At 42.6% G+C, this 20465-nt stretch overlaps 1 protein-coding gene across 1 annotated transcript; it reads left to right on the forward strand.

Annotated features, from left to right (window-relative positions):
- The first annotated feature begins 15377 nt into the window (after positions 1 to 15377).
- On the forward strand, positions 15378 to 20121 carry MLEC (malectin). The gene is made up of 5 exons (XM_053457249.1): positions 15378 to 15685; positions 16446 to 16624; positions 16749 to 16925; positions 17417 to 17474; positions 19816 to 20121. Exons 1-5 carry the CDS (start codon positions 15496 to 15498, stop codon positions 20040 to 20042), a joined length of 831 nt encoding a protein of 276 aa, XP_053313224.1. The 5' UTR covers positions 15378 to 15495; the 3' UTR covers positions 20043 to 20121.
- The last annotated feature ends 344 nt before the right edge of the window (positions 20122 to 20465 follow it).

Genomic DNA, 20465 nt, shown 5'->3' on the forward strand with positions numbered 1-20465 from the left:
ACATAGGGATTAAACTGTCTAACAATGGAGTCAGTATGAACAACACAGGCTGTCCATGAATCACACAATCTGAATATATTATTGAAAATTGTTTCAAGGATAAGTACCAGGGTTATACCAGGGTTATATATATATATATATATATATCACACTGAGCAAAAAAATACAATGTTGCAGGGGCGTACCTAGAGTATTTGGCACCTGGGGCGGATCCTGTATGTGGCCACACACACACACTTTAAAACTGCATAGCTTCTATCATTATATACTGACGTCCGGCTCCCTTGAGTGATTTTAAGCCGGTTAAAGGGAGATCGTTGATCTCCCCAACCAAGCCTGCTCCTCCAGCGGCGACCATTACTGTCCGTCTCTGGAGGGGTGCCCGGTGCCGGCAAGTTGGCACCCCCCTGATGAGCGGCACCCGGTGCGGACCGCCCCGCCCCATCTAGGTACACTACTGCAATGTTGTATACCGTAATGTAGGCTAGCAGTGACAAAAACATGGTTTTATCTCATTTTGTTCTCAAAAATATCCCTTTATTGCAGACTTGGAGGATGCCACTCAAGTGATATCTTGGGTGCCTCTCCCTGTCCAAGCGCCACACTGCGCTGATTCTTTATGACAAAGCTTCCATTAATTAGAGTGTTCAATTTTGTGATTGAAGTCATTCTATTGAATACCACAAGTAGAATATTAAGGAGTCAGGGTGTCTCTCTAGTATACTGACATGAAATAAGTTAGAATACATACTTGTGGCTAATATACAGGTAACAAAAAACATTATAGTATGCAAAAACTAGAAAAAAATACTAACACAATAGCTTTGAAAATTTATTTTAATCTGACACTAGTAAAAAAGATTAAGTGGTTTTACACTGATCAGCCATAACATTATGACCAGTGGGTGGTATATATTAGGCAGCAAGTGAACATTTCGTCCTCAAAGTATCCACCTATGAAAAGTGTCCAAGGAAGGAAAGGCGGTGCACCAGCGACAGGGTCATGCCCATTGATGGACGTGGGGCGTGAAAGTTGGCCCATGTGGTCAAATCCAACAGACGAGCTACTGTAGCTCAAATTGCTGAAAAACTGCTGGTTCTGATAGAAAGGTGTCAGAACAGGGGCGTACCTAGAGTATTTGGCACCCGGGGCGGATCCTGTAAGTGGCACCCCCCCCCCAAATGTAAAGACATCTACAAAATTATGTTGGCAAGAATATTTATTGCACCAATTTGTAAACTGTATGTCAACTGTAAACAACAAGAAATCTGAAAAAATAAATTAATAACTTGTAAGTAAAATAAATATGTTTAAATAACATTTACTGAACATATAATAGTGCTTTCTTTAATAACCCCCCAAAAAAACAACAAACAACAAGTTTCTAAGAAGCCCTAACAAATGAGTGACAAACATTACAAATTAAGTACTGGCTAAGCAGCTAAAGACACTATAAACTAAAAAAAATTCTGATATTATAATCAGGAGTCACCATAACATTGTTCTCTTTTTATTTAAGCATTTGCATATATAGTGGTGTTGCCATGTCGACTCATGATTATATATACCATATGAACCAGACACTGACTGTGGTATAGCATGACACCTATCACTATATACTGAGCCAGGCAGTGACGGTGGTACAGCATAATGCCTATCACTCTATACTGAGACAGACATTGACGGTGGTGCAGCTTAAGTAATTTCATTATATATTGAGGCAAACATTACAGTGAAACAGCATAACTCCTATCACTATACACTGAGCCAGATACTACAGTGGAACAGCATAACACCTATCACTATAACTGAGCCAGATATTGATGGTGGTACAGCATAACCGCTATCTTTATATACTGAGCTAGACACTTATAGTAGTACAACATAACTATCATTATACACTGAGGCAGACATTGACAGTTGTGCAGCACAACTGCTATCATTATATACTGAGACACGCGCTGACAGTAGTACAACATAACTGTTTCCATTATATACTGAGGCACGCGCTGACGGTGGTACAACATAACTGTTAATATATACTGAGGCCCACATTGCCGGTGATACAGGATAACACCTATCACTTTATACTGAGCACACATTGACGGTGGGGCAGCGTAATCCATATCACTATACATTGAGCCTGACATTTACAATAATGCAGCATAACCCATATCACTATATACAAAGCCATTGATGTGGTGTAGGCCTACCACTTCAGTGTCTGGCTTAGTATATAGTGGTAGGGGTTATGCTGCATTATTGTAAATGTCTAGATCGATGTATAGTGATAGAGATTATGCTGTACTGCCCTCAACTGCAGATCAGGGGAAGACTGTGAGAGTCAGTACAGCCTTCCCTTCTTCTGACTGCACCGTGACATTGGGAGGTCCTCTCCCCGTAATCATCCCCAAAGTCCATTTGTCCCCTACGTCACTAAACCACAACTCTCTTTTAATTACTCCCTGTAGTTCAGGTGTAGATCAAATAAACAACACATGGAAACAGCACGTGTAACTGAATAAGACATAAATATCCTGTATTTACAGGTATACATAAATAATGTATAGAAACACAGCATTGCAGGTATAAATCAACAGAACACACAAACCCAGCATTGCAGGTATAGATCAACTGGAAATCACTCAGCACTGAAGGTATAGATCAAATAAACAACACATGGAAACAGCACCCCAGGTATTGATCAACTGAATAAGACATAAAAACTCTGTATTTGCTGGTAAACATAAATAATGTATAGAAACATAGCATAGCAGATACAGACCAACACATTAACACACAAACCCAGCTTTGCAGGTATTGATCAATTGGAATTCACATAAAAACTCAGCATTAAAGTTATAGATAAAACACCCTAAATTACATAGATCACATAGATCACAGATTGCACACCCCAAAGCCAGCGTCCACATTGCCCACATAGAACCTGACCAGCACCCTGCGGTGGGGGTGCAAGGCCTCTGTCTCCCAGCTCTGCCACTGTATGGAACAGTATAGAGTGATGGGAGTTATGATGTACTTTAGAGCATAATTATAATGAAAAAGACATTGGAAATGGTACAGCATAACACCCATCACTCTCACACATTTACCAATCAACACTTACCAATCCACAGATTCCACACATACCACTCCACAGATTCCACACATACCACACATACCACTCCACAGATTCCACACATACCAATCCACAGATTCCACACATACCACACATACCAATCCACAGATTCCACACATACCAATCCACACATACCAATCCACAGATTCCACACATACTAATCCACACATAAACCAATCCACACATTCCACACATACCAATCCACACTTACCAATCCACACATATACCAATCCACAGATTCCACACATACCAATCCACACTTACCAATCCACACATATACCAATCCACAGATTCCACACATACCAATCCACACTTACCAATCCACACACATACCAATCCACACATTCCACACATACCAATCCACACTTACCAATCCACACATATACCAATCCACAGATTCCACATGTAACCCCTCAAGGGATTTTACACATACCAATCCACACTTACCAATCCACAGATTCCACACATACCAATCCACTCTCACTCAGTCTTAATGAATGATTTCCTACCTTCTTTTCTACTTCTTTTCTTCTTACAGCAGTCTTTTCTTTTTACAGCAGTCTTTTCTTTTTACAGCAGTCTTCCTCTTCGCTCCTCTTCTTCTGTCTTCTTCCGGGTCAGAGGGCACTGTGGGCGCGGCTTCAGTGCCGCCGGGGTTTGTTGTCAGATCCCGGCGGCACTGAAGCCGCGCCCACAGTGCCCTCTGCACAGCAGCAGTTGCCGCGCGGATCGTAAGGGAGCAGAATCGGAGGTCTTTAACAGACCTCCGGCTCCCTTGAGTGATTTTAAGCCGGTTCAAGACGGTTCATTACTGTCCGTCTCTGGAGGGGTGCCGGGTGCCGGCAAGTTGGCACCCCCTGATGAGCGGCACCCGGTGCGGACCGCCCCCCCCGCCCCCCGCTAGGTACGCTACTGTGTCAGAACACACAGTGAATTGCAGTTTGTTACATATGGGTTTGTGTAGCTGCAGGCCAGTCAGGGTTCCCATGCTGGCCCTTCTTCACTGGCAAAAGCACCTACAATGGGCACATGAGCATAAGAACTGGACCAGGGAGCAATGGAAGAAGGTGGCCTGGTCTGATGAATCATGTTTTCTCTTACATCACATAAATGGCCCGGGTATGTTGCTTACCTGGAGAACATATGCATCCTGGAGAACATGGATGCATCCATGGAGGTCTCACCCCACTACTTACAGGACTTAAAAGGATCTGCAAAGTTCATACACTGTGCAGCTCTCATGATGTGTAGACAGCACAAGGTGAAAGTGGATCCCCAAGCACCAAAGGGGCCCAGGTTGCTGTCTACGTGCTGTCAGGGTTTGTGTGGTGGATCTACAGAGCAGGGGTCAGGACAGGAGACAGGGGGCGTGTCTAATAAGCAAAAAGGGGTTAGTAGCCAGTAATCCACAATAAGGGCCAGAGGCAAATAGCATAGACTAGTAAGTAGGCAGGGGTCAGTAACTGGTAATTCACTATAGGGGCCCGAGGCAGATAGCATAATCCAGTTAGCAAAGCCAGGGTCAATAGCTGGTAATTCACAACAGAGGTGAATAGATTAGTCCTGTAAGCAAGCAGGGTTCAATAGTAATGAAATAGAAAACAGAATTGCGCAAACAGCATGAGGGAATGGTGTCTGACAATAAGCAGACACCGCAACTTAGTAACAAACAAGCAGTGACCTAAGAGTTTGTGAGACATTTATAGGGCTGCAGATTGGATCCTCTCCCTTGCGCATCTGTGGGTAATTTCAGGTCAGTGGGCCGTTAAGGTAGCGAGTACCGAGGCCCTGACCTTTTCCTTTCCAGCCTACCTAGCGGCCGCAGGACCCTGCCATGACCTGCGCCGCGCCTGGTGCCCACAGGGATAAAGGGCCTGGAGAGTTCCCAGCTATGTCTACACGGCACAGATACCGCCCCTGATCCCATGTCGGCAAGGAACAGTTAAGGATCCCGTAAACATATTATTATTTTCTTTTTATAACCTAGGCTCATAGAATTCAGAGTTATTTTTATTTCCCATTCACGTGCTGGGATCCACCATGTTTTCTGTAGCTGTCCATCTGCAGGCATGAGCTGATGATGTGCCAGAATGTGTCTCTGTTCATTACTCCTTCTACCGACCTTTTTAAATATTGCACAACTCAGTCTAAGAACAGTGTCTGAATGTCAGCAACTTGATCTCGGTCTGCAGGTAGACAGTGCTGGTCATTCTGATTAAGCACTTTGTAACATTTAACATACAAGAAATACATCGAACAGACAATATTTTTGAGTTATAGTTATATTTTATAGTTATATAATATACTACTGGTATAGTATACTACAGGTATAGTATACCAATGGTTTTACTTACAAAAAAGATATGCAATTTGTGTGGAATTAGCAACCGAAAGGAGCAAACAGTTCCATGCACGGAGACCCTGCTGTTTATCCATTTCATCGATGTTTAGTAAAACCTTCATTAACTTCTATAATAAATGCAATACAGAGAGTATGACGGACCCATGCAGTGCCTGGCAGTATGTAAAATGCATAAATTGGAAGTTATGCATAGAGAATGATTCTGGCGCAATGTGTGAAAAGTGGCCAAACGCAATTAGAACCAATGGCATGTTACTGCTGATTGGACTGCCCATCGGTTGCTATGGTGATAAGAGCACTTTTGTCTCTGAAATCAGCAGAACTAATACATTGGTTGAAATAGGCATAAGACCACTTTTCCAACCGGTCCGAAAATAGCATTTTTAGATTATCCCCCATTGTCATTGTTCAAGACCCTCAGTCGGTGATATTTTCCTAAGACAGATACTCTGTGTCTCTAGAAAACTAATCTTACATAAGAGCAGCCAGTCTCTTGCCAACCAGAAAAGTTGCTTCATTGTAATTTAGATATGGAGATTTATAATATTATGCAGAACATATGCGAGCCATGCCTATCAAACCGTAACAGAAGCTCCGAAAGCATTTTGAGATTAGACATAGCCGTTTTGGCAGTAAAAGCTTAATGAGAAAGCAGGCAAGCACAAGCTTGTAATAGAGTTAATGGAAAAGCAATGCCCTAATTTATTTTGAAATGTAATAAATTAATGGAAATGTATTATGAACATGTAATATTAACATAAATACGGTATATTTTTATGCATAAATATATATTATTATATATATATCCATAAAACACATGCTTAAAAGAAATACAGCACCAAACATTTTTCCAAGAAAATATTCCAAGCTGCCTGACCTTTACCTTTAATGGCAGCCCCAGAGACAAGGTAAAGTTATAGGACTGGTTTGTAAGGGTACCAGTCATTAAGGTTCACTATTGAATTGTAAATATAATTAACTATTATTTCTACATTTTATTCAAATTCCATATCATGTTTTTGATACCATGCTAGAGGTTTTAGCTATCAGCAAATGCTAATTGCTCCCTTTGGCTGGTTGAGCTTAACATATGCTCTTGCAGAAATGGCTAATTCTTTGGAGAAACATGCTGTAATATTTTTATTATTGTCTCTGTGACATATGTGCTCTTCAGATATTCATATCCGCACCAAGGCATAGCGAGTACCCGTGTGCATGGGCTCAGGTGCCCAAATGGTACCTTCAGCTGGAAACTAGATGGGGCAGCAGTATATATTTTTATCTTAAATCATAATATATCCTTTATATTCTATTCAGACAAACAAAATAAAAAACACTGAAAAAAAGCAAATAGTGACCAGAAATACTGTGAATGAAAAAATGCCCATTGTGGAACCTTGGGTTAACTTTCTCTCCTGATGCTGTTCAAACTGCATTTGTATGCGCAGATCTCCCAAATAATGAGGTTTCCCATAACAAAATATCCCTTAATTCAGCCCACCAATAAACATTTTCTATAAGTATCCCCTACTGAAGGGTCCATATGGTCATTCTGTAGGAAAGTTCTGCTTTCCTATACTGGAAAGACTACTAAAAATCATCCTGAAACAAGACCAACCCCAACATATGGGTGACCTGGCCAATATCCCTAATATCTAGGGCACTGAGATATTAGGGTGGAGGCATCACCACAGGGCCGTAGGAAGGGTGAGGGGAGAGAGGCACTGGCTTAGGGTAGAGCTGTGAGGGGGCGCATAGCCACCCGATCAGTAGCTGCAGCCTGCAGGACTAGTTGGGGAGATCATAATCCCCCTGTCACCGGCCCAAATTAGGGAGCGCAAGGTCTATAAACTTCAGACTTCGGCTTCCATGCTCCCTAATCACTACATGCCGGGAAATGATGAAGAGCGCTGGGATATGACGTCAATATTCAATTCTTGCCTTGGGCACAAAAGGAGTCAGCTACGGCTCTACTCACCAGGCAGCGCACTGCACTTATTTGTAAACTATCAAGAAAAGCAATACCTGAGGAAGAGAGGAAAACTTGTCTTTTAAATATTATGTTAATCCAATAAAAAATTGCATACTGCAATACTCTGGTATTTTGGCAATATATATATATATATGTGTTTTGTCAGTGGCATGATTTAGTCGTGGAACTTATTAGTGCCCCCCCAGTTTTGACTGGTATCTTATGTGCCCCCCTATATACAGTATTGTTCATAGAGTCGCCACTGAGAGTAATAATAAACTAGCAAAAGGCTGTTGTCCCCCCAAATGTCAAATACAAAGGAGTAGGGGGGGAAAACTTTGTCAGACAGAGTTGAAGAGTCATTCGCAGGTACCCTTGGAACAAGTGCTGGGAGATACAGAACATCTAAGCATCAGACGTGAAAATGTGGGAAAACTTCGTCTCGAGGAGGTTTTTGAAGGGTCTGTGTCACACGTGGAGTCTTTTCGGCTTGTGCCAGGGCTTGTCCACTCGGAGGCGCGTGAGGAAACCCGTTGGACATTTAAACCCCCCCCCCCCCCGACGGTGCATTTCTGGTAGCAACACCACACAATAAGTAACGTAACAAGATTTAATTTAAAATATAAAAGAAAATACCTGGCGCTGAACCCTATACCAGCCACAAGTGAATCAGTGTAACTTCCCTTTCACGCAAAATTATAAATACCAAAAATCCACAACATTTAAATATTTAACTACTGCACTATATATAATTATATACGTCTTCTGCTTTTTATATTTAAACTACTTTGAAGTTGGTTGAATTCTGTCAGCTTCCTAAAAGAAGCTGTTAAAAGAGATTGCTTTTATTTTACATATCTGAGTGTACCCAGTAAAAAACACAAGTTTACACGAAGCCCTAAAACTGTAGCGTATCTATAGGGGAGGGACGAGCATAGAAGCCACCTCCCCGGGGCCGGTCTTCAGAGCAGGTGTATGTGTGTGTGTATATATATATATATATATATATATATATATGTGTGTGTGTGTTTATGGGCAGCTATATATAAAAGCAGCATGTGTGGGCAGTCGTGTGTAAGGGAAGTGTACGTGTCTTTATGGGCAGGTGTGTGCAAAGGCAGTGTCAATGAAATAATCTCTGTAAAAAAAATAGCCGGGGTGAAACAATATTCAATTCTTGCCTCGGGCACAAAAGGAGCCAGCTACGGCTCTGCATCACCAGGTTCTTTTCTGTATTAGAAAGCAAGTGCATGCAGGAGGGGTGCCAGCGATCACCTAGGGTGGCAGATTCTCTAAGGCTGACACAACGCTAAACACAACGCTAAACACAACGCTAAACACAACGCTAAACACAACGTGGTTCTGAGGAACCACAAGATCTCCTGATTTAAGGGGTAGTGAGGTGGTGTCTTCTGCAACTGGGTTAATGCCTGTGAATCACTAGATTTGTACTGTAAATACGTCTCACTAGCACATCCTGACAGTACTACGTAATTTCACCCGCTATCATGGCTCCTGGCTCATTTTGTCTTTGTTATAACATTTCCTTTTTTCAGTAAATACTGACAATCTTTGTTCGTCTCTTCACAACTGAATATTCACAGGAAAGCCAGTTCTATTTAGTGTGAGACTGAGATAAATCAGTAATTTTTTGTCTATTTATAGTTCATTTGATGTCTTCCTTTGCCTCCTCGTCCTTTGTCTGCCTCTCTTGTCATGGGAATGAGGCCATACTTTACATATTGATCTAAATCCTTTTGAAGTGTGGCAGATTAATGTGGATTAGTAATCAGAATATGTAAATGCCGTCTGTTAGCTCGGAGAGAGAGAATGTAAAACATGCCCCCACCTTTCTCTGTCGCTTATTTTGCCTTTCTTGCCTGCCCAACCCATTTCTATCCCTCTCCACATCCAACAGTCTTTTCCATGTCTTTCCTACCTTTTGGCCACCATTCTTCGAACAACCACCAGTGACTTGCATGCATATAAAGAAGAATGCATATAAAAGTAATCTGTGAGTATTTTAATATACATTCTTCAAAGAAACACAAAAAAGGTAAATGATTTAGCTGAGATAGAAGCTGCAGCCCTGCAGCTGCCTTCTTCCTCTGGGGTCTGACCATTTTGCTTTGAGCAGCCAATCGGTAGCAGGAAAGTGCTCACATGGAAATAAATGGGGGCACTTTCCGCACATGGGCACAGGGGGCCTGAAGAGACTCCGCTTGAAACATTCACCAAGTGAGTGCTGGAGCCAACGAGAGGCAAGTATATCACGTGCAGACAGATGTGTTCGGCCAAACACACCTGCCACATGGCATAAAGCCGGGGGGGAGGGGGAGGTGCAAATGCATATGAGGGGTTCTTTAGAATGTGTTTGCAAGGGACACCCCAAAATTTAAAGAAACCATGCAGCTATCATAGGCATTAAAGTGCATAGGATGGATAACGTGTCCCTTAAAGTGCACCACAGACAAAGATGTACTGTCATGCAAAGTAAGTCTTTATTCCCACAAAGCTGGATGTAAATTAGCTGTAGCTAACCGACTGTCCAAATATAACCAGTTATTTTTCAGAGAACACATTATAAAAATAAATCTCGGCATATGTCAGCGCCCAGCACAGCACGCTCTATGTTCCTGTTGTGCATCACATGCAAATACCGTATTGGCTCGAATATAGGCCGCACTTTTTTCCCCCACTTTAAGTTTTTAAAGTGGGGGTGCGGCCTATATTCGGGCTCTGCATGTCCCGGGCGCCGGGCAGGCAGCGGGGTTAAGATACAGATCCCCCGCAGCGGTGCAGGGGACCTGCATCCTTATCCCCGATACGCTCAGACAGCCTCCCCTGCCAGCACTTCCCATGGGGGGGGGGGGGTGCCGGCACGGGAGGTTATCTAAGCGTTTTACCTCTGCCCCCCCCTTCTCGACTTACCGGAGCAGACTCCCGGGTGTCTTGCGGGGCCGGCGGGAGACATTTACGCAATACGCTCATGCAACTTCCGGTACCGGAAGTTGCATACGCGTATTGCGTACATGTCCCTCGCCGGCCCCGCAAGACACCCGGGAGTCTGCTCCGGTAAGTCGAGGAGGGGGGGGCAGAGGAGGACAGCGGCAGCGGATCGCGGGGAGGGAGGACAGCGGCAGCGGATCGCGGGGAGGGAGGACAGCGGCAGCGGATCGCGGGGAGGGAGGACAGCGGCAGCGGATCGCGGGGAGGGAGGACAGCGGCAGCGGATCTCGGGGAGGGAGGACAGCGGCAGCGGATCTCGGGGAGGGAGGACAGCGGCAGCGGATCTCGGGGAGGGAGGACAGCGGCAGCGGATCTCGGGGAGGGAGAACAGTGGCAGCGTATCTCGGGGAGGGAGGACAGAGTGGCAGCATGTTTTTTGGTGCTTTTTTAAAGAAAAAAAACTTTTTCTTTAAAAAAGCACCAAACTTTTAGGGTGCGGCCTATATACGGGGGCGGCCTATATCCGAGCCAATACGGTATATCAATGACACAACAAGTAATGCCCCTTTTTCCCTCGATGGACCAGTATTGAAGAAGATTAGGGGCTAAGGTTATTCTGGCTGGTAGAGGAGAATTGCAGACCTATAATCTCATCACATTGTTGCTCATATATGGGTCACAGTCTTAGACTCATTACTAATTTTGCCCCCTGTGTTCATTAATATGCAACTCAATACTAGTAGTTTGACTAATGTCTTCTCTTTTATATCACTGTAACTCAATTTCTCCTCTAGACCTAAAACACAGTAAGTATATTTCTGCAACAGTACTGTGACAGAATGACCTGTCATGCAGGGACCCCAAAGATGGCTCCAGCCTGGCTGTCAAACAAAGATAGCACAGGTAGGAACTCCATTGTTTAACTAATCCCATTAATAGGATTGCTGCCAGGGGAACTAAAGGTTGGGTTGTATACATATATCTGTTAATTTATGTTAATGCAGTTCTCTGGATATATGAGTCTATGTTTTACATCAATAAAATGTTCATTCTTTCTGTAATCAATTGAAGCTAGTTGTGTCTACTTATTGGGTTCACATGGCAGGGTTCCAAGGTGTGCATGCTGACTGGTGCTGGAAATGATTCCGGGGACAACAGGAGGATATTGGGTGATCTCTGGGAGTTACTACAGCTCTCTTGGTGAACCCGTTACAAGTACATTCACATACCTCCCAAGTGTCCTGGTTTTGGGGGGACAGCCCCAGTTTTTTCTCTCTTGCTTAGCTGCCCCTCTGTCACTCCTTTGCAGTATTTGGGAACGGTGAAGTATCCCAGCCTGGGCCAACCATGGCGGCAGGTCCAGGGGACAGATCTCCCTCTGGGACCCCCTCCAGTGTCCAGCTGCACAATGGGCCGGTTACAAATGAGATCTTTGATTTCCCCAACTGGTGTATTTACGTGATGGAAGCTTAACTGGCTCAGTCCATAGACCTCATTAAAAGGAGCTGCCCATCTTTAGATTCAGCATGCTGGGATATGAGGCCTCTCTGTCTTTGGCTACACCCTGATTTGTGCACCTAAAATATTTGGGGAGAACACATTCACATTTGCAGTATGTATGTATGTATTTTATTATTCTCTTGTTCCTATTATTCTTTTCCATTATATACTTTGTAAGACTTATATTTAAGCCTTAAGGGTCATCTTTAAAGACATGGACACAGGGTCTTTTACGTAGACCAAGGTGTGCAACAGGCCAAGAAATTACGCTTATCCCTGCTTAAAAACAAGTACTTTATTGCTTTTTTAACCGAAGCGCCTTTGCTAAAGCTTATCTATTTACCATATTAATACAAAATAGCTTTTCATGTACCATTTCATTTAGGACACTTATAAAATATACATCCTTCTGTGTAGCTTGAATATAGTTCTACTGTATACATTATCCCTGGTTAATCTGAAATGCTTCCTATTACCCATCCTATGACGCAACTACTTAGAAATTGAACTACTTTCTGAATTACTTTACTGTGATATATATATAGATATATATATAGATATATATAGAAATATATATTGCAATGTCCCCAGCTGTGAACACACCAGAAGGGGTTGAGTATATATATTTCTTACTGCTCTTAAAACTCTTGATTCACGCAAAACCCACATAGAAAGCTCTGGCCATAAATAGAAAATGTTTCTTAGTAATGATAACTCATAGAGCAGAATACAGTTTTTTTTACTTAAATGCAATCTGTTCCAGAAGATACCTGAAGCAGACAATATTAAGTTTGTGTAATTTCACTTAGCGGGAGCAGATCGCTCATCACCTCTTCTCCTCGCACAATTTCTAATAACAAGGTCCCTATCATCATAATCATCATTTACTAGCAATGGGTTGGTGTGGCTTCATCACTGAATTGGCAGATGGTATTTTATATAATGGATGGATAGTATCAACAATCTGTACGTTTATAGTCTATCTTACTGACTTTTCCTCATCAGACTAAATGAGCTCCCACTCATGGTTTAGTGAATAACCCACATAGTTCTGCTAAAGAAATCTGTTAAAGATTTAATACTAGTGTTAGACACCGTAACTAGGAGACAATCCAAACTATGGTTCAGTGGATCTGTCAAGTGTGCCATGAATTTACATTGCTATGGTTGCAATAGTTGCTTTTATTGATGATGCGCTTTATTTTTCACAGTATGCCTCATTGCTTAGCGTGACCATAAGTGCCAACAATAATAAGGAATAAGTTAATATGAGTCAAATTGGCATTTCAACTATTAAATACTGCTGATGACATCAGCAAACCAACAGCCTTTAGCAAAAGGTGTATTTACAAAGGCTTTATGTACAAGCGACCGAAGCTGTAATCACAGTAATCAGGAGTCGGAAGTCTGATCTCATTAACAGGCAACGTTAATAGGATCATCTAATTAGGACTTTCACTGCGGGATTATCTGTCGCTGGGTAATCTTCTCTTCTATGTCTCTGTTCTTGGAAGTGCAACACAGACTTCCACTCACAATCGTGATGTAAATAATGTAAAGATATATAAGCTTTCAGCACCTCGGACGTCTCTTCTTCACATGGAGGACTCATCAGCTTATGTATATTTATATATTTTTCTGGTTCAATAAAAAAAATATCAACTTCTACTACAAGACTACATTTTCTGTAACACAGCTATATCCATGTTTTATCTTTATTCTTCAGTTACAGGTGAACAGTGTTGATTTGGTTTCCAGAGAATAAATACCGGCCCTAAATTCAATTTTTAAAGCAAGTCAATTACCCTTCTGATAAGCCCAACAAAAGCAGGCTACTCCTTTGTGAAACTAGTAGACAAGCAAAAACATAACGGGAGCAGATTTGATGCTGCTTGTTAGCCAGTGCCCAACAGGGTGCCGATGTATCTAATGGGCATGCGCAGCGCGTGCTTAATACAGTGAGGGGATTTAAACATGCATGGGATAGACATAAAGCTATCCTGGACCTAAAGCATGACCGAGGACCAAGTAAAGACTTGTGTTTTACGGCAGGCATCTACAGGTAAGCAAGATGGCCCAACTACTGTCAGACTGTATGAAGCTATGTTTCAAGTGCAGTGTGTGCTGTCACCCCAACACATGATGTGGGTAAAGTGTGACATCATGGCTATCTATCCACACATGATGTTTTGCTACGTTCTTTCTTTTCCGATCCATGACAAATATCAATCCTTTTTTTTTCTAGTATTCACTTGGTTTGCCAGTTCCCTGCATGCTGGCGCATACATATCAGAATCCAAATGACTCCATTTGCTGGATATTAAGCCGTATCCCATCTATTTTTTTTTTTTACGGTAATCAATTCTCATTTTATTGTAAAAAAAAAAAAAAAAAAAAAGGCACATGGGGTACAGAGTTACAATGTATCCCATCTATTATTAAACCCTGTTTTTTTCTCTCTCTCTCTGGTATAAACCTAGCTCTCATCTGGTATTTTACAGATCAGTATTAACTAGAGCCAATAATATCTAGTAATGCAACTGTATATTTCTCGAAAGGACAGCAACCCTAAAGGTCCTTCAATCCTCTCTAGCTGAGCACGATGGGAGTTGCAATCCACCATCCACTGAAACCGTAATGTGAATGAATTGCCACTAACCCAACGGGTTCAACAACTCCCAATTCCAACCCGCCTCAATGAAGCTTCGTCAGTAGTAAGACCGGAGGGCGCCCCCTGCTGTATTTCGTGAGATCAGTCACGCTAGAATGGAAGACAAATACTCAACCAAACCGTTTTTATTCTAACTACTACCAGAGGTCGGCCGGAGATGCCAGATAACCGCGTCACGTATATGATCCGGTATCAAGGCTACAGACACAACTATACGAATAAGCAACCTATTATATGTATCACGTGTATATAAGCGATGTGCGTTGTCAAGACAACAGGTCCCATCACAAGCAGCACCTTTCGGGGGCTGGGCAGTCCCAGAAGTCCCTGCGACAAGCCGCGCTGGAGCTCACTGATTGGCTGCGGTCACAGCGCAACTTTGACTTGATCTTTTTGTGTTTTTTTTTATTATACGCAAAGCAGTTGAACATAATAAAGCCATACGATGATTCCGGTCCAATGACGGTTTCAGTTTTCTGTTGGTGTAATTCCTTTTGGGTTTTGGAAGCTACGCGCACTTCCGCCTTTTGCCAGCCGGACCAACCGGTTTCTACACCTCAACCACACTTCAAATTTTCGTGCTCCGTCCCATGTATTGCCGGCAAATGATTGGCTAGTGTATTTATTCATCAGTCATTGTTCCGCCTCCATTTCGTCGTTTGGTGAATCAGGACCTTTACTAGGCCGGGGCGGCGCGTGAGCGAATGTGATTGGGTGTAGGGTAAACCCGACAAGTTTGGTTGAGGCCTCGGGGAGCGTGAATGAAATGTGCGGGTTGGGGGCGGCGGATTGCGGGCAAACCGCCTGGGGCCGGTGAGGGGGAGGAGTTGGAGAGAGAGGCTACCTAGTACCGGGTTTTGCACGCTGCTTTTGTGCAACGCTCGCCTTGTCGCCCGGGGAGATGCCCAGTATCTGGGCAATGCTGGGCCTTTTGGCCACCGTTTTACTTCTTGTGCTCGGACCGCTTGCAGTGGAGGGAGGTGGTCTAGCTGACAAAGTGATTTGGGCTGTAAATGCGGGAGGAGAGGCCCATGTGGACGTCCATGGCATCCACTACCGGAAAGACCCACTGGAGGGCAGAGTGGGCAGAGGTTAGTTTGCAGTCCTAGGGCCTGGATTTCGAGTACAGGAGCAGGACTCGGGGGGGGGGTCCCCAGATGGATAGCCGAGCAGGTGTTCGGTGTGACTGTAAAACGGAAATGAAGTTTTGCACTGGCTACAGGCCTCTGATAAATGGAGCACCGGAAACCGACCTCAAACTCTTCAGCGAATTATTTTGGTCTCTATGAGGCACTGTAGAAAATTGTCTTAGACAAGTTCTCCTTAATGGTGTCTTATTGGTGTGCACGGTGGCAGGTGTAATACACTCAGCGTGCGACACGTTTGAATGAGAGACACGGTTACTTTTGACTCTCCTGTGTGTGAAAGGTTATGCCTGATCACAACCGGTTCGCCTGGAAAATGCAATCTGAAAAACGCAACCCTGCATAAAAATACACGTAATGCGGAGCGGTCTTGATGAACGAACGGTTTATAAATGAGCATTAAGAAGCTCTATGTGTATGATATATGGTGGCTTTGGCTATATTTGTAGCTTGATGTAGTCCTGCCAGTTTTGAAACTTATTGATGGTCATTTTGGGCTTTTACTAAAGACAACTTTGTATTTCATGCTTCTTGTGCTGATTCTAGTGAGGATTAGAAAATTCGATGGCCTGCGAACCGCCGTATGGTGCGATGGTGCATATGTGCTGTACCGATTAAGTGCATTTTGCCTATGTTTAGGAATTAATCAGATGTTTGGCTTACTTGAATCATCTAGATATATACTTTTTTTTTTATTCATCTGCAGCATCTGATTATGGCTTGAAGCTGCCCATTCTGAGATCCAACCCGGAGGATCAGGTCTTATACCAGACGGAGCGTTACAACGAAGACAGTTTTGGGTATGAAATTCCCATCAAAGAGGAGGGAGAATATGTCCTTGTGCTGAAGTTTGCAGAAGTGTATTTTGCACAATCCCAACAGAAGGTAAAAGTACTGCTTTGCTGTTTTGATGGCATGTCCTTTGGGAACCAAGCAGATGGTTTACTGCACCTGCAGGTAGTAGAAACGGGAACATCTCAATGAATGCTTTACCTTCTTCCACCTCCAGGTGTTTGATGTGCGTGTCAACGGCCACACTGTTGTGAAGGACTTGGATATATTTGAGCGTGTGGGACACAGCACGGCCCACGATGAGATCATCCCCATAAGTATTAAGAAAGGGAAGCTGAGCGTGCAAGGAGAAGTCTCCACTTTCACTGGGAAGCTCAATGTGGAATTTGTAAAGGTAATGTAACCTTGTGATCGTTCCGCTGGTCAATATGTGCGTTGATAATTACTTCTAGCCCGCTTTAACATCGACTGTCCGATTACTGCATTCCCCTCGGCATACATGGCTGCCGGGTAGGTACGGTGATCAGAATGAAGACTGTGCTAATTTTGAGGAAGCCAGCAAGCAACATTTCCATATTGCTAGCTATAAAATAGTATTAAGGTACACGCTGGTAGTAAAATATTGGTAGCTACATGGCTAACGGCTGATATATATCGGATGCATTTTTTTGGCACTACAAGAGGACAAATTTCTTATGCCAACATTAACCATGTAATATGAAGGGTCATTTTTTTTTTCTCTGTGGAAAAAGTACCTTGCTAAGACACTTGTATATGACTAATGCTAACACGAATATAAAAATGTTTATAGGTACTTATCTTCGGTGCTATTAGAATGGTGCGTTGGGTAAACTTGCTAATTTGTGTGTTTTTTGTTCCCTATAGGGATATTATGACAACCCCAAAGTGTGTGCATTGTTCCTTATGAAGGGAACACTAGATGGTGAGTCGGGAGTTTTGTAATTTCCTTTAAAGCCCCTTTCAGCGCTGTGCATAAAAACGTCCTTTGGACTTTATCTTGGGTGTTATTTTCCTACGCATCATAACTACATTTTTTTAGAAATTATGCGTTTCTCGCTCTTCACAACCAGGGATTGTTAATTGTACAGGACCAGAGCATTTTTCTTTCTTACCACAAGTAGAGCCTTCTTTTGAAAAGAGTCATTTATGCACAAAATTTTTTATGAATAATTTAATTATACTTTTGTGGCATTTCTCTAGGACCATATGGACATATTTCATGCAGCCGTTTCATCAGTAATCACTAACAAAGTTTGTGGTTTTGGCTGTATTTCTTTCCCAGAAAATGAGCCACTGCATTAAAACTTTTTAAACAAACTTATGTTCATCGGTATCCCCCAAGTTAGTTAATTTATCCCCGATTCTGATTATCCACATAAAACAATTTTATGGGGAAAAAAGTCTATTTAGGACATAGTCTATTTAGGCCTGAGTGGCCGGTTCTCTTCATGAAACCAACTTGCAGACCTCGTAGCGCCAACGCTGCATGGCTACCCTTAGTGTAGTGCACTGTTTTCACCTTCTAAGGGTGGGAAAACACACAAGTGGATACTCACGCTCCCCTGCATATGTTCATGCGTGTGTGTGTATGTATATTTATTTATTCATATTTCTTCTGGGGATAAATGAAGCAATTTGAGGACAATCTGAATTGTTTAACCCTTATTTTCTCATATCTTAACGAAAAGGGCAGCAGCACACAAATTCCATCTGAGACGCTACCAAACACCTTGCATCCATCCTATTTAATCTAAACGGATGAGTGCAAGTTGTTTGGCTTCTCAAATGTAACCCATATGCCAGGGGTGTCCAACCTGCGGCCCTCCAGCTGCTGCAGGACTACATCTCCTATATTGCTCTTTCAGCGAAGGGGTGGCTGAGGAGTATGGGAGATGTAGTCCTGCAGCAGTCGGAGGGCTGCAGGTTGGACACCTGCCATATGCTGCTGTCACTATCTCATGATCTCCTTGTTCTCCTCCTGGGAACATGAGGCATCAATAGCTGGCACCCCTCGCTAAAGAGCAGTGAAACAGGGGTCTGTATGAGCACTCCCTTTATTTTGATATTAAAACCAATCAGTTGATAACGGAGTCCTTGGTGTGCCCGTTGTGGCAAGCTGGCCATAGGTTTGTTATTGATGATCTAGGGTTATTCCTGTGTATGTATAATTTTGTATTTTGGGGAGGATGAGTAAGGGCATTTTGTAATACTATGTATAACCCCTTAATGACAGTTGGCATGCCTTGCACATCATTAGATGAGCCTAACAAACTTAACAATTTAAATTCTCAGTAAATGTATACCTGAATTGTAAACTGTGGGGGGAAAATCACCACAAATTGTACCTGTTTGGCAAAGATTGGTGGTAAAATAAGGCATTTTGATACTTGCAGCTAAGTTCTAAATACCTTGGGTTGTCAACCGTATAACGCAAAAACATTGGGTATTTCTAAACTTGGCACAAACGTTAGAGCCTGTTTAGCAGGTTTTTTCATTCTTTTATGTTTGTACATGATTAAAAGATTTTTTGATATGATAAAAATAATTGTATATAAAAGTCTTTCTCCTGGAAGAAATGTAGATGAAAACGAGATGAAAATGACAGCTAAACACAAACCCCGCTGCAATGATAAAACGGCCATTGTCAGGAAGGGTACAAAAAAAGTCCTGATACGAAGGGGATAAACTTGTTTTTTTTAAAATATTTTTATGGTTAATATTTGCACTGCTGCATCACCAGTAGGATTCCCCTGTACTGCAATCTGGAATCCTATGTGGAACCTTCTGATTGCTCTTTGCAGCCCCTTACAGCCCTGTCATTGGGGCTACAGCATACATGTGCGAGGTATTATGGCAGGCGACCTGATGGGGATCGCTGCAGACTCTGAGTCCCCGGAGCATGGAGAGGATTTGTCAGCGATGACATCACTAGCAGGAAAAGCCAGTTCGGCCAGGAGAGACCATACTTTCATTTGACCTCATGGTTCCAGTAGGACTATTGATTTGTAATGTACTCTGTAATGTCAAATTACACAGTTATAAATACATATAAAGAGCACGCAATATATAATAGAAAAATGAGACTCATTTAATAAATTTATAAGTGAATACATGAATCCATTTAATTAACTGATAAATCAATACATGAAACTATTAGTAAATCAAATTACCGTACTAAATATAAATTGTAACTAATGCATGATAACGCCATACGCTCATACACATTAACACCGCACTCACATGTGTGTGTTTTCCTTTACCAGAAGTTCCGAAGTTACAGCCTCACCCTGGCCTGGAAAAAAAAGAAGAGGAAGAGGAGGAGGAAGAAGATGATGTATCTAGCAGCAAAAAGCAGAGTAACAAGAACCGGGTGCAGTCTGGTCCTCGCACCCCTAATCCTTATGCCTCTGACAACAGCAGCCTCATGTTTCCCATTTTGGTAGCCTTTGGTGTGTTTATTCCTACACTCTTCTGCCTGTGTCGACTATGAGATGCCAAATGTCCATTATTTTTAGGGTTGTTTTTGTTTGTTTTTTTAAATGCCTTTTTTTGCTTTTTGTTTTCCTGAATTTTTTCTCATAATTTATCAATCATGATGCAGAAATAGACTTTGAGGAGAAGGTGAGGTTTCCTTGGCAGGAGGAGTTTACTATTTCCAGAATTTAAGGGATGCATACTTAATGGACATGGAGCTGCAGTTGAAGGCAAGTTCATCACCAGAGCCTTTTCCATCACAATGCACAACTTAGGCCTGTGATTCTGAAGCCATTAAGGGCAAGCTATGTTTTTTTTGCATTAAAGCTTGAAATTGCAGAAAGTACTGCTAATACTCCCAATGCACCGAATTGGCGCTTAAGATGTAACCTCCATTGATCGGTACCGGAGAGATGCTGTGGGGGTTTTATCCTTGACG

This window comes from Spea bombifrons, chromosome 1 (assembly GCF_027358695.1).
Source record: "Spea bombifrons isolate aSpeBom1 chromosome 1, aSpeBom1.2.pri, whole genome shotgun sequence".
NCBI lineage: Eukaryota > Metazoa > Chordata > Amphibia > Anura > Pelobatidae > Spea > Spea bombifrons.

Excerpts from the sequence above, each read along its gene's own strand:
- MLEC (XM_053457249.1), top strand. The coding sequence starts at position 15,496 with ATGCCCAGTATCTGGGCAATGCTGGGCCTTTTGGCCACCGTTTTACTT. Across the intron at positions 16,625-16,748 it reads TTGCACAATCCCAACAGAAG|GTGTTTGATGTGCGTGTCAA; the intron begins GTAAAAGTACTG and ends TTCCACCTCCAG. Across the intron at positions 16,926-17,416 it reads TCAATGTGGAATTTGTAAAG|GGATATTATGACAACCCCAA; the intron begins GTAATGTAACCT and ends TGTTCCCTATAG.